The sequence below is a fragment of the Tenrec ecaudatus genome, chromosome 3, assembly GCF_050624435.1.
Source record: "Tenrec ecaudatus isolate mTenEca1 chromosome 3, mTenEca1.hap1, whole genome shotgun sequence".
Taxonomy (NCBI): domain Eukaryota; kingdom Metazoa; phylum Chordata; class Mammalia; order Afrosoricida; family Tenrecidae; genus Tenrec; species Tenrec ecaudatus.
Genome location: NC_134532.1, coordinates 136,161,483 through 136,175,233, shown reverse-complemented (window position 1 = coordinate 136,175,233; position 13,751 = coordinate 136,161,483). Strand labels below are relative to the sequence as shown.

The 13,751-nt window shown below is 40.4% G+C and overlaps 1 protein-coding gene across 17 annotated transcripts in view; it reads left to right on the top strand.

Moving 5' to 3' along the window:
- Positions 1 to 13,751, top strand: part of PTPN13 (protein tyrosine phosphatase non-receptor type 13) — a 234,606-nt gene that overhangs the window by 151,186 nt on the left and 69,669 nt on the right. For 11 of the 17 annotated variants that reach the window (XM_075544059.1, XM_075544061.1, XM_075544052.1 and 8 more), the window contains 3 exons: positions 355 to 772; positions 933 to 1,027; positions 1,690 to 1,746. The exons of 3 other annotated variants lie outside the window; for them this stretch is intronic. In XM_075544059.1, coding sequence (XP_075400174.1) covers positions 355 to 772; positions 933 to 1,027; positions 1,690 to 1,746 — 570 coding nt within the window. The remainder of the gene's footprint in view (positions 1 to 354; positions 773 to 932; positions 1,028 to 1,689; positions 1,747 to 13,751) is intronic. 3 more of the 17 variants (XM_075544056.1, XM_075544068.1, XM_075544058.1) reach the window with 1 other exon arrangement.

The following is a 13,751-nucleotide window of genomic DNA, read 5'->3' as shown; positions in this document are numbered from 1 at the left end:
GGAAATTGCTCTGCCGAACACCTTTCTCATTTCTAACTGAGACCCATCGTTGGGAACGTAGGATTAATAAGCCTGAACCTCCAATCACTGTTACATCCAAGAGTCTCGTTAGAAGAAGTAGGAAGGCAGGCATTGCCGCTGAGGAAATGACAAGGATGGTGCGATGGTATAAACCCCTCGATCTTCAAACCTCCTTTGTAAAATTGTTGATTGCCGCACGTTGAAAGCTACCTACCTGGACTGACAATGAGAGTGATTAAAAAACTGCATGCTGTATTAACTTTATTAAAATAACTCTTGTTATAAAGGTACTGCAGTGTTTCCTTCGTGTAAAGCCATCCTATTTCCTTGTAGAGAGAGCTTCGTTTAGGAGCCTGAATCTCCAAGCAGAGTCCGTTAGAGGATTTAATATGGCACGAGCAATCAGCACTGGCAGTCTGGCCAGCAGCACACTGAACAAACTGGCCGTCCAACCTCTGTCAGTTCAAGCTGAGATTCTGAAGAGGCTGTCCTGCTCAGAGTTGTCGCTTTACCAGCCATTCCAAAACCATTCCAAAGAGAAGAGTGCCAGAGCTTCCTGGGAGGCAAAGCCTAGAGGGATGAGTAAATCATACCACGATCTCAGTCAGGCCTCTCTCTATCCTCATCGGAAAAATGCCACGGTCACTGTGGAATCCCCAACACACACCACTGAGGAGCTGCTGGGAAAGCCCTTTGAGCCGATGGCGAGATCTGACCCAGATTCTGTGGCAGGATTCACAAAACTTAATAAGTAAGAACATTACTAAATAATCCAAACTACATGTCTGTAAATTCTACATTTCGTACATCTGTTGTTTTGACATTTTATTATTTTCACCATATATATATACATATACATATATATATTAACATTGACACTTCCCCCTCCTACCTTCCTTTTTCCTCTTTAGTTCAAAGTCTTTGGCAAGTTTAAATAGAAGCCCCGAAAGGAGGAAGCAGGAATCAGAATCATCCATTGAAGACCCTGGTCAAGTATATGGCATAGGTCAGCATAAACAAGCTTACCTTCTTTCTCCCATAATTTGTGTGCCTATCCAAAAGTAGATGACACCATGTTAATTGCTAAATCACCTAAAAATAACCTAAAAGGAGGCTCCTGAGAGCCTAGGGTAATAGTGTAGGAAAAGAAACTTTTAAAAAAATATGCTCACCTGTAATGGGATCTCATAGATTCAGAGCCATTTTTACTAGGAAGGCCTTGGTCTACCTGAGAATCCATCACATATCAGAGTAGAAGAGACAAAGCATATCAGTGCATCACAACAAAGAAAAATCAGAATAAAATTCACCCATAAAAGGAATTTATTTTCTGCTTTTGATTTTTCATTTTTAATCATTCTTATTGAATACTGAATTTTCCTTGAGCATGACCCTGTAAAACCCACCTGTTTGATAATTTCATAGTTGTCAGAGACAATAGATTTGCATTTAAACTTACTTTGCAAAACAGAGTTAATACATTTAACTTGGACTTTAAAAAGTAGTTTCTATGCTCATTTTGGAAAGTCTTCTTTTTCTTCGGGTAAATAAAAGGAATATTATTGCTGCCTTAATGTTTTAAACATTTGTATCGATTTATCAGAAGAAATGAGTTATCTAGTGTCTGACCATTTTGTCACATGTCTAATAATGTAATTTATGTCACAGGAATGACTATGCATAGTTCTGGAAACCCTTCATCCCAAGTACCCTTTAAAGAAAATGGTAGGTTTACAAAAATGTTTTCCCCTCATTGCCATCACATATTTTCTCTTTTCTTAGATTTTGTGAGATAGTCTTAGACCTAATATTGAAGTCTTCAATTCTAAGTCAAGAAGTTTGGGGGCTTTACTGGAGATTTGTATTTCTCAGCAGCACGGTGATGAGGAGTGTGACTTTTCACTTAGGCTCTCTGATGAATTAGAGAGGTGTCGGTCAGTGACGAAGACTTAATTGGAAAACTGACCGGGTAGTTCAGGTGAGAGATACTTTTCATCAATAGGGCTTTAAGTGGAGAGTGTATTTTAAAGTGATGCTTGAGCTGACCCGTGAAAGAGAAGGAAGATTTAGTGAAGTCTAATGGGGGCGTGGAGGGGGTGAGCATTACCAGTCAAGGGCACAGCATAATCAGAGGCATGAGGACAGACCGGATAACAGATTCAGGGAGCTGTAAGAGTCTCAATCTGGGGGCATTTCAGGAAAGGAAAGGATAAAGAGCTAAATCGAGAACCAATTAGTGAAGAACTCTTGGGTCGTACTCTAGGCATTATGGGAAGAATTTAAAGAATAATTTTAGGAAGAAGTCCAGAAAAAGTCAGAGCATTGAAAGCCAGTAGACTCAAATGTACCAGTATTTATGTTACAAAATACTTCAAGTACATGATCCTGTTTGATCTTTCGAATTACATTCGGAGGTCGACAAGAATGCTTCTGTGCTGTGTGTATACTTCTGCATGCACTTCAGAAAACATTTACCTCTAGACTTTCAAAATGGAAAAGAAGCAGAGGAGTTGTGAAAAATAAGCATGTATGCTAATCAGAATTATCAATATAGTTGAAATCAGTGAAGCTTTAAAGTTTAGCTCTGCTTTTTTTGTAGGTCAAAGTGAAATGGAAGGCCTGAGAGTAGGCTGCACTACCTGAAACTTCCATTTTTGTAGCTCAGCAACTATCCGATGCTTCAGAGTTGTTTTGTATATAATCCTCATTCTCGAACAGAGATACACAGCCTACGTCTTCAGGAGAGGACGATTTCTCTTGGAAGGAAACAATACTAGTGTTTTCTGAAACACAGAGCAAATGAAGGAGTGATTCTCATTTCTTTTCTTATGTGTCTATCTTTCAGTTTATTAATTCTCTCTCACCCCACCCCCAAGTGGGAGCATATCTCATTATAGAAAATGTCTGATGACCATACTTATGTGAACTGAATTTAGACTACTTATAGCTACTTATATAGCTTGAATAGCCTATCAATATATTCCTAGTGGTATTAATTATTGGCTTATATTCATTGAATCGTTAGCATATGCAAAGCACTATTCTAGGCATGTTATATTTATTTCACATGGAATCCCTACAAGACCCATATGAAGCATGTGCTGCGGTTCTTTCCTCTTTACAGAGGAAGCATGAGTTATTTTGAGTTATGGAGGTCAGAGACGCAGCAGGCGGGCGCTGTGACTGGAAGGCACGCACTGTGTCCAGATCTCACACTCTTCACGCTGTAGACTGCCTCCAGAAGCATGTGCCCAGCATCAAAAGCCATGGCCACCCAGCCCATTCTGGCTCACAGCAACTTTGTGAGAAGAAGTAGAACTGCCCCACGTGGCTTCGAAGGCTGTGAACCTTCCTGGGGTTTACACAGAAGGAATACCCCATCTTTCTCCTGCAGATTGGATGGTGGGTCTGCATGGCAATACCTGAGTATGTCCTCCAGCTGAACCTTTTAAAGAAGCTGGGTAAAGATCTTTTCAAGGGTGAGAACCTGAGATATATTGACATCTAAGTTCTGGTAGGGAAAAAATTGTGAATTTAAATCAGATATCAATTGAGTATATGCCGGGGTACTGTTTCAATTAAAACTCCTAAAGCCATATTTTCCCTCTTGCCCCCTGCAGAGAAAAGGCCAATCTATTTTGCTGTTGTTGTTATTTATGTCTTTATATTTTGCTGTATAACTGCAACTATAGGATTTTGAGGTAGAATGGCAAAAATGCCTTTTATCAGTTTAGTAAAAAAAATAGAAATCCTCTTTTTTATCATTTTATTTTGGGCTCTTACAACTCTTATCACATTACAATCAATACATCCATTGTGTCAAGCACATTTGTACATTTGTTGCCATCAGCATTCTCAAAATATTTTCTTTCTACTTGAGCCCTTGGTATCAGTTCCTCATTTTCCTCCTCCTTCCCCCACCCACCCTTGTGAGGGAGGCCTCACAAACCCTTGGTAATTCATAATTTTTTTCATGTATTACACTGTCCGATGGCTCCCTCACCCATTCTGTTCATACCCAAGGGAGGAGGTTATATGTAGATCCTTGTAATTGGTTCCCCCTTTCTACCCCACTTTCCCTCCACCCTCCTGGTATCCCTACTCCCATTGTTGGCCCTGATGGGTTGATCTGTGCTGTATTGCCTGTGTTTCCAGCTCTTATCTGTACCAGTGTACTCTGGACTAGCCAGATTTGTAAGGTAGATTTGGGATCATGATAGTTAGGGGAAGGAAGCATTAAAGAACCAGAGGAAAGTTGTGTTTCATCGGTGCTATGCTGCACCCTGTCTGGCTCATCTCCTCCCTGTGACCCTTTTGTAAGGGCAGGGGTCCTCAAACTTTTTAAACAGGGAGCCAGTTCACTGTCCCTCAGACCCGTTGGAGGGCCAGTCTATAGTTTTTTTAAAAAAATACTATGAACAAATTCCTGTGCATACTGCACATATCTTATTTTGAAGTAAAAAAAGTGGGGCAAAAACACCCAGCGGGCTGAATAAATATCCTTGGTGGGCTGCATGTGGCCTCCGGGCCATAGTTTGAGGACACCTGTTAGTAAGGGGATGTCCAGTTACTTACAGATGAGCTCTGGGTCTCCGCTCTGCACTCCCCCTCATTCACAATGATATGATTTTTTGTTCTTTGACACCTGCCACCTGATCCCTTCGACACCTCATAATCACACAGGCTAGTGTGCTTCTTCCATGTGGGCTTTTGTTGCTTCTCACCTAGATGGCTGCTTGTTTATCTTCAAGCCTTGAAGACCCCACAGTCTATATCTTTTGATAGCTGGGCATCATCAGCTTTCTTCACTAATTTGCTTATGCACCACACCCACTTTGTCTTCAACAATCATGTCAAGAAGGTGAACATCATGGAATGTCAGTTTAATAGAACAAAGTGTTCTTGCATTGAGGGAGTGCTTGAGTGGAGGCCCAATTTCCATCTGCTACCTTCATACTAAACCTAAATATATGCACATAGATTTATTTCCCCATCATATCTAAATATATTTACATATGAACACGCCTGTATTAGACTTTCATAAATACCTCTTTCCTCTATTCCTTTTACTTTCCTCTTGTCTCACTATCATGTTCAGTCTACATTTGGGTTTCAGTAATTCCTCTCAGTTACATTGCTCTTGATCAAGCCCTACCAGGCCTCCTATATCCTCTTTGCCATCGGTTATGGATCACTTGTTGTTCCCTTGTCCCTGGGTTTAACACCCACTTCCTTTCCCCCACCTCCCCCTTTGCCATGACCGCCTGGAACCAATCTGTTTTCTCCTCCAGATTGTTTATCCCACTTGTCTTATCTAGATAGACCTGCAGAGATAATAATATGCACAGAAAACAAGACAAAGCAACAAAAGAAAACAAAACAGTAACAACAAAAACCAATGACAAAGAAGAGAAAATACTATAAATAGTTCAAGTTCTATTTGTTGACCTTTAGGAGTGTTTTCTGGTTGAGTCTGAAGGGGCACCACACCCTGGCCCCAAAGTCTATTTTTGGTATTTCCTGGGGACTTCATTGCTCTGTTCCCCTTGCTTTTCTGTTTTACGCCCTTAGTGTTTCACCTCAGTGTAGTGGAGTCAGATTGAGCACAATTCCCACACTGCATCTCCAGTGTTGTCCCCCGTAGTGCTATGGGTCAGCGAGGGACGTCATATCTCGTAGTGGGGATGGCCGTACAGTCCTCACTGTCCATTGGCTGCTCTGAGCGAGAATATAGTCCTCAGGGCTTGGCAGGCCAGGATGTGCACCATACTCGCTTCCTCTCCCTTAATTTGCTCCTGTGTGCTCTGATCAGATATGTTCCTCTCCCTGAGCTGTAGCTTCAGTGCTGTCCCCTGAAGTGAATTCTTTTGCAGGGATGGATGGCTGTCCACATAGTTAGGATTGGACCTGTCCCCTCAGACCTCTCCACTGGTTCCCTGCTTCATGTTGGTACATCGCATTCATGTCTTGGAGCACCTGGTTGAAGTCTGGTCCCTCTTTCCCTGTGGAGATACAAACAATACCCTCCCAATGAGTTGGTTAGTGCCCTGTTCCCACGCTACCCATATATTTTCTGTTTTTTCTTTCTGCCCCCTCCTTTTTAGTTGGCTACCATATGTGTCCCTGGGTTTGGTCTGGCCCCTGCCATATTACCAGGACCTCACCCCAGGAATCTTTGTATATGGTAGCTTTTCCCCTATGCCCCTTTTGCAATTTTAAGCTTACCTCAGTGAACTCATGTTGTACTTGTCCTTTTGTGCTTAGCTGGCTTCGCTCAGCGTAATTTCCTCCAGTTCTTCCCATGCAGCGATATGCTTCATGTGTGCATCACTGCTTTTTAGGGATGCGTAGTACTCTCCATTGTATGTTTGTACCACAGTTTTTAATCCATTCTCCTGTTAATGGAAATTTGGGTTGTTTCTAACTCTTTGCAATTGTGAACTGTGCTGCAGTGAACACTGGAACAGAGATGTCTGGCTGTGGTTTGTTTCTTGCCTCTTCTGGGTATATGCCCAGTAGGAGGATTGCTGGGTTGTATGGTAGCTCAATTTCCATCTGTTTTAGATATCGCCAAATCGGTTTTCATAGTGGCTTTATATACCTGCAGGTCCACCAACAGTGGATGAGAGCTTCTATCTCACTACAGTCCCTCCAACACTTGTTGCTTTCTGATTTTTTGAATTGGACTGTCTTTGAGAGTGTTAGGTGGTATCTCATTGCTTTGATTCACATTTGTCTTATGGCTAATGATTGAGAACATTTTCTCATACTATTTTTGGACATTTGGATTTCTGCCCTTGTGAAAGTTATATTCAAGTTCTTTTCCCACCTCCTCAGTGGGCAATTAGTTTTTTATTTTTGGAAGCTAGCAGAGTATTATAGATTTTAGAGATAAGGCCTTTGTCTGATGTGTCATAGCTAAGGATATTTTCCCAGTCCGTGGCTCTCTTACTACCCTCTTGGTGAATATTTTCGATGTACATAGGTATTTTATCTTTAGTATATCCCACTTGACATTTGTGATTCATCTGTATTTGTGTCCTTCCCTATTTCTAATAGCCCATGTATTTTTTAATCATTTTATTGGGGGCTCATATAACTCTTAACACAAACCATACATGCGTGAATTGTATAAAGCAAATTTGTATATTCGTTACCCTCATCATTCTCAAAACATATGCTCTCCACTTAAGCCCCTGGCATCAGCTCCTCATTTCCCCCTCCATCCCCACTCCTCCCTCCCTCATGAACCCTTGATAATTTATAAATTATTATTTTGTCATATCTTACACTGCCCAACATCGCCCTTCACCAATTTTTCTGTTGTCCATCCCCCAGGGAGGAAATTATATGTAGATCCTTAGCATCGGTTCCCACTCTCTACCCCACTCTCCCTCCACCTTCCTGGTATCACCACTCTCACCTCTGGTCCTGAAGGGATCAATTGCCCTGGATTCCCTGTGTTCCCAGTTCCTATCTGTACCGGTGTCCATCTTCTGGTCTAGCCAGATTTGTAAGGTAGAATTGGAATCATGATAGTGGGTGGGGAGGAAGCATTTGGGAACTAGAGGAAAGTTGTATGTTTCATCGTTGCTATACTGCACCCTGACTGGTTTGTCTGCTCCCAAGGGGATGTCCAGTTGCCTGCTTTGGGTCCCCACTCCACACTCCCCCTCATTCACAATGATAAGATTTTTTTTGTTCTTTGATTCCTGATAACTGACCCCTTTAGCACCTCATAATCATACAAGCTGGTGTGCTTCTTCCACCTAGATGGCTGCTTCTTTACCTTCAAACCTTTTAGACCCTAGATATTATATCTTTTGATAGCCAGGCACAATCAGCTTTCATCACATTTGCTTATGTACTCGTTTGTCTTCAGTGATCGTATCAGGGAGGTGAGCACACAATGATATAATTTTTTGTTCTTTGTTTCCTGATAACTGATCCCTTCGACACTTCATGATCACACAGATTGGTATGCTTCTTCCATGTGTGCTTTGTTGCTTCTGAGTTAGATGGCCGCTTGTTTACCTTCAAGTCTTTTAAGACCCTAGACATTATCTCTTTTGATAGCCGGGCACCATCATCTTTATTCACCACATTTGCTTGTGTACCTGCCTTGTCTTCAGAGATTGTGTTAGGCAGGTGAGCATCATGGAATGCCAGTTTAATAGAACAAAGTATTCTTGCATTGAGGGAGTACTTGAGTGGAGACCCAGTGTTCATCTGCTACCTTAATACTAAACCTATAAATATATACACCTAAATCTATTTCCCCATCCTCATATATAAATATATTTACATATGTACATGCCTTTATTAGGCCTCTATAAATGCTAGCCCATGTATTCCCTGCACCAAAGTTCTCAGGTTTGTTTCAGTTCCCTAATTAATGGCCCTAATAGTTTGGGGGTTTTCCTCGAAGTCTGTGATCCACCTTGAGTTTGTTGTTGTTTCTTGGAGTGAGATAAAGTTCTTACTTCATTTTTCTGCAAGTTGATATCCACTTTCTCCAGCACCACTCGTTGAAGAAGGCATTTGCTTCCCATTTGATATTTTTTGGGTCCTTAGCAAAGATAAGATACAGTTGTCTGTTTGCTGATGATTTTATTTCTGGGTTTTCAGTTCTTTTCCATTGGTCTGAGTATCTGTCATTAAACCGATACCATGCAGTTTTGACCACTGTGGCTGTATTATCTGTGTTAAGGTCAGGTAAAGCAAGTCCTCCCACTGTGTCCTCTTTCTTGAGGAGTTCTCTGCTAATTCTGGGCTTCTTCCCTCATCGTGTGAAGTTGGTAATCAGTTTTTCCAATTATTTGAAGAAAGATGATAGTAATTGTATCGGGATTGCATTAAACTTATATTAGTGCTTTGGGCAGAACTGACATCTTTACTATATTTAGTCTTCTAATCCACAAGCATGGGATAGTCTTCCATTTGTTGAAGTCACTCTTGGTTTTTTGTAATAGTGTTCTGTAGTTTTCCTCATATAAATCTTTTGGGTTTTTTTTAGGCAAATATATCCCTAGATATTTCCATTTGTGCTTGGTTGTTGTGAAGGGTACCACCTTTTCTATCTCCTCTTCTGTGGTCTTGTGTGTATAGCACTCTGATAGATTTCTGTTTGATCTTGTATCCTGCCACTCTGCCATAATCCTTTATTGCCTCCAATACTCCCCTTGTGGGTTTTTCCATATATAAAACCATATCATCTGCAAAAAACGATAGTTTCATCTCTTCCTTCTCCAGGCGAATACCTTTGATGTCTTTTCTTTGCCATGTATTGTTAGCTAGGACATCCAGTGTGATGTTAAATAAGAGTGGAGACAAGGGGCATCCTTTTCTGGTCCCCTTTCTTCAGTGGGATTGTTCGTCTTTTTTCCATTGACTACCATTTGGCTGTTGGTTTTTCATATATAGTTTGTAATAGCTTGAGGAATTTTCCTTTCATCCTACCTTCTTGAGTATCTTAAACAGAAATTGTTGGATGTTGTCAAATGTTTTTTTCTGAGTCTATTGATATTATCATGTGGTTCTTAAAGATTTTCATGTCAATGTGGCGATTGATACTAGTGGTCTTTTGTATGTTGAACCATCCCTGCTTCCCTGGTATGAATCCCATTTGGTCATGATAGACTATTTGTTTTATCATATTTACTTGAGTATAAACTGACCGGAATATCAGCCAAGTCACCTAATTTTACCACAAAAACTACATTTAAAATGTGCTGAAAAACTCTTGGCTTATACACAAGTATATATAGTATATACTTTTATAGTCTATCAGCTAGTATTTTGTTAAGGATTTTTGCATCAATGTTCATAGAGATGTTGGTCAAAAGTTCTCCAGTCTTGTGGGATCCTTGCCCGATTTTGGTATCAGAGTTATACTAGCTTCATTGAAAGAGTCAGCTAACCTCAGCTTTTTTTTTCATCTCTCCCCTTTGTGCAATGGTTCAAGTGTATAGACTTGCTGACATCATGATGTTCCTCAGTGGGGCAGGTATGTAAGGATGTCAGTTTGGGAGCTTTGCTTGAGTGTCGGCTTATTCCAACTGTTGGAGGCTTCAAAAATCACCGGGACTTCCAATTCAGAGAGACGAGCATCTCCTCCCTTAAAGACATTTAACAGTGGTCCCCAACGTAGGTGATACTGTCCTCAGATGTGAAATGGAATTGTCAATTCGGTGCAAAAGTGATCCCTGCATTTTATACCTGGGAGAAAGATGGGCTCTTCTCCCCTGAAGGATGACAGCCTTGCCTTGCCGAGGGCTCTGTGCACAGACAAGACTCTATGGAACCACATGCACAAGGAGGTCAGCTTCGGAGCTGCCTCAGCAGAAGGCCAAGACCTGGTGCTTGTGCAAGGCCCTGCGCCTCCCTTCAGCCTGCCTTCCGGGGCTCCCTCCGCTGGGAGACCAGATTGCCCATGAGGACTTCTGGAGCAGCCTCAGCCTTTTAATGCCTGCGTTCAGTCAGTTGATATTCAGGGTTATTACACCCATCTGTAGACTCTGTGATGTCATCTTATACCTTTGTGTTGGATGTTTTCCTACCTCCCTTTATTATCAGTGTGTTGTGCGTGCATGCGTGTGTGTGTGTGTGTGTGTGTGTGTGTGTGTCATTCTTGACTTCTTTCCACCCTTAAGCCAATGCTATCTTGGGGGCTGTTTTCTCTTTTTTGCCCCCAGGGTGGGATTGTGCAGCTTGGTGAGTGCTGTTCTGTCCATACTGGGTTGGCAAGGATCTTTTGTAGGGCTGGGTTTCTTCTAACATAGTCTTTGAGTTTTCCCTTGTCTTAGAAGACTCTTACTTCTCAATCTAGATAGATAATTTGGCTAGGTAGAATATTCATGCATTATTTTCCTTCAATTTTTGGAATATGTTATTCTACTCTCACCTCTTCTTCATAGTTTCTGCCGATAGGTCTGAGCATATTCTTATTTGGGAACCTTTATATGTGATTGATTGTTTTTCCCCTCGCTGCTCTCATAATTTTCTCCTTTTCCTCAAAGTTGGATGGTTTAACTATTATGTGCCTTGGTGACTTCTTCTAGGGATTCAATCTAGCTGGTGTTCTTTCAGCCTCCTGAACAGTTGCCTGGTTTTCATTCATAAAGCCTGGGACGTTTTCCTCCAGGAATTCTCACTATTGTTGCAGATGACTTCTTTGTTGTGTCTTCCTCCAGTAATCTAATTATTCTGATGTTGTTCCTCTTCATAGCATCAGACATAGCTCTTAGGTTTTCTTCAGCTACTCTGGTGATCTTATTAGACTTTTGTTCATGTTTGTTAAAATAGGCTTGGCTGTCCTTTAGGTTACTGGTGCGGTTCTCTGCCTCCTCCAGTCAGTTGGCAAAGTCTGTGAGTTTTTGTTATCTCCTCCCTAAGTTTTTGTATTTCCCTTTGGTGTATGATCTTTATATCCTCTATCATTTCATCCTTTTTCTGTATTGTTTCCCTCATATCCCAAGCAGCATTCTGAAATTTTCTTTTTAAAAAAAAAATCATTTTATTTGGGGATCATACAACTTTTATCACAATCCATACATCTGTCCATTGTGTCAAGCACATTTATACATTTGTTGCCATCATCATTATCAAAACATTTTCTTTCTACTTGAGCCCTTGGTATCAGCTCCTTATTTTTCCCCTCCCTCCCCCAGCTTCCCTCCTCACAAACCCTTTATAATTTATAAATTATTATTTTTTCATGTCTTACACTCTCCGATGTCTCCCTTCATCCAACTGAACATTTCTTTCTGTGGGACATCAATGTCTGCTTACTCTATGCATGTTGTTAGGTTCAGGACATCTTCTGCCATTGCATTTTGTTTCTCCTGGTTTTTTTTTCCATTGAGGTTGTTAGGGCTGATTGCTGTTTGCGTTATGTTGTTTTAGAGGACCCGGGTGCGATTTTCCAGAAATTCAAGAATACTGGGTTCTTTCTGGGGGATTCGTGGAATGTTTCTTTGAACTGCCTGCAACTAATTGTACCATGGCATTGGCCTACCACTTTGTCCTCCTGTGGCTTCACTCTTTCCCTAGTCAAGCACTATTCTGCTAATCCGCTTTTTTTATGGGGCTGTGCTCTAGTAAGCTTATGGACAAGGCCATGTTTTCACCTCATCTCTCGATGAATTTCCCCAAGTGGCCTAGATTAGTTCTCTGTTGAGAATCTTGAATTTTTTTAAAAAGGGATATGGCACAGATATTTTTTCTAAATCAGGTAGCTGAGAATCAATAAGTTAAATTACTCCTGAGTTTTATTGTAGCCTGTATATAGTCTCCCTTCTGATCTTGATTTTCCATTACTGAAGAACTGCAGTTAATATTGAATTATTTGTTGCTTAATACAAACACCAATGTATAAAATTCAATCTTTTTTATAACTTCCAAAGAGTCTTAAAGATTGTGAAACTTGAAAAAGAAGAGGAAAAGTCACAAGCACTTTAATCTCACACTTTGTAGTAGAACCATGGGAAGAATTCCAATCTCTTAATTAATTGTGATTTTCTAATAAAGTCCAACCTTTCAAAAAACACAATTATAATACTCCTTCAGAAGAGAGTAGAAAGAAAAAAATTGAAAGTTACACAACACTTAAATAAAATTGTCAGCATTTTTTTTGGTTTGTTTTCCTTTGATTGTAAATGTTTGTATGTTTTACTGTATTACTGCACCGCAATTGAAAAGTAACATATAGGTAGGTTTGTCACAATGGTTCCTGAAGTATTTAGACCCCAGAACGCATGCCAGCATTTTATGAGGTTGAACACAGGCATCTTAGCAAAAACAAAATCAGGAGGGGAAAACTTCTTACAAGAAGAGGTGATTTGGGTGCACAGTAACACAACAGGAACTTTTCCCTCAAGGCCAAGGCTAATCAGTGTCTTTATAAACATTCTTAGTTTCAAGCAATGAACTATTATATGAGTAGAAATATGATTTAAAAAGCACACTTAGTCAAATGTAATTTCAAATATGAGTGCCCATCTGTCCCCCACCACACACACAGGGTTAACTAGAATACATGCAAAGTTAAAATTTATAATAAAAATTAAAATCCAAAATGTTTGCAAAGAATCGAAGAGATGCAGAATTAAACAGAAGTGAAAGAGTTAATTGAGAACTGGGGAAACTTAAGAAGAAGTTCATCCAATCCAGGCCTTTTCGATCAATGGATGAGTTGACTGGGCAGTGTTAAGTGGCCTCAGTTCATTTGGCTGATTTATTCTGGTACGGAAATAAAATGCCAGTTTCCATTATCATTCCTCTTACATGCCAGCCAAGCAGATACCAATATTAGGTAATAGAACAACAACAAACCTCACTCTTTTTGTGTGATCCTAATGGCCCACTGTCTGCAAGGTCTGTGATTGGATAACTGTTTCCTTAGGCAGCATGATAGGTTCATCCAGCGCCTCGCCCATCTCCCGTGTAGCGTATTGTCCAATCAGCAGCATGAAAATGATTAATAGCTGGCCAGGATCTATATCTAAGAAAAATTTTATGTGTGTGGCAGTGTGGTTTGGGATGTGTGTTTGTTTTAATTATTGCTGTTTGGGGAGCCTGATGTTTTTTAATTTTTGCCTAAGATAAATTGTTGATTCATATTTAAAATGATTATATCGCTTTGACCGCATCAGAATTATGCTCTTACTAGAAAGTTCAGTTAGGAAAGACTGATATCTTTCATTTCTGTGAACAATCTATTGTGAACCATA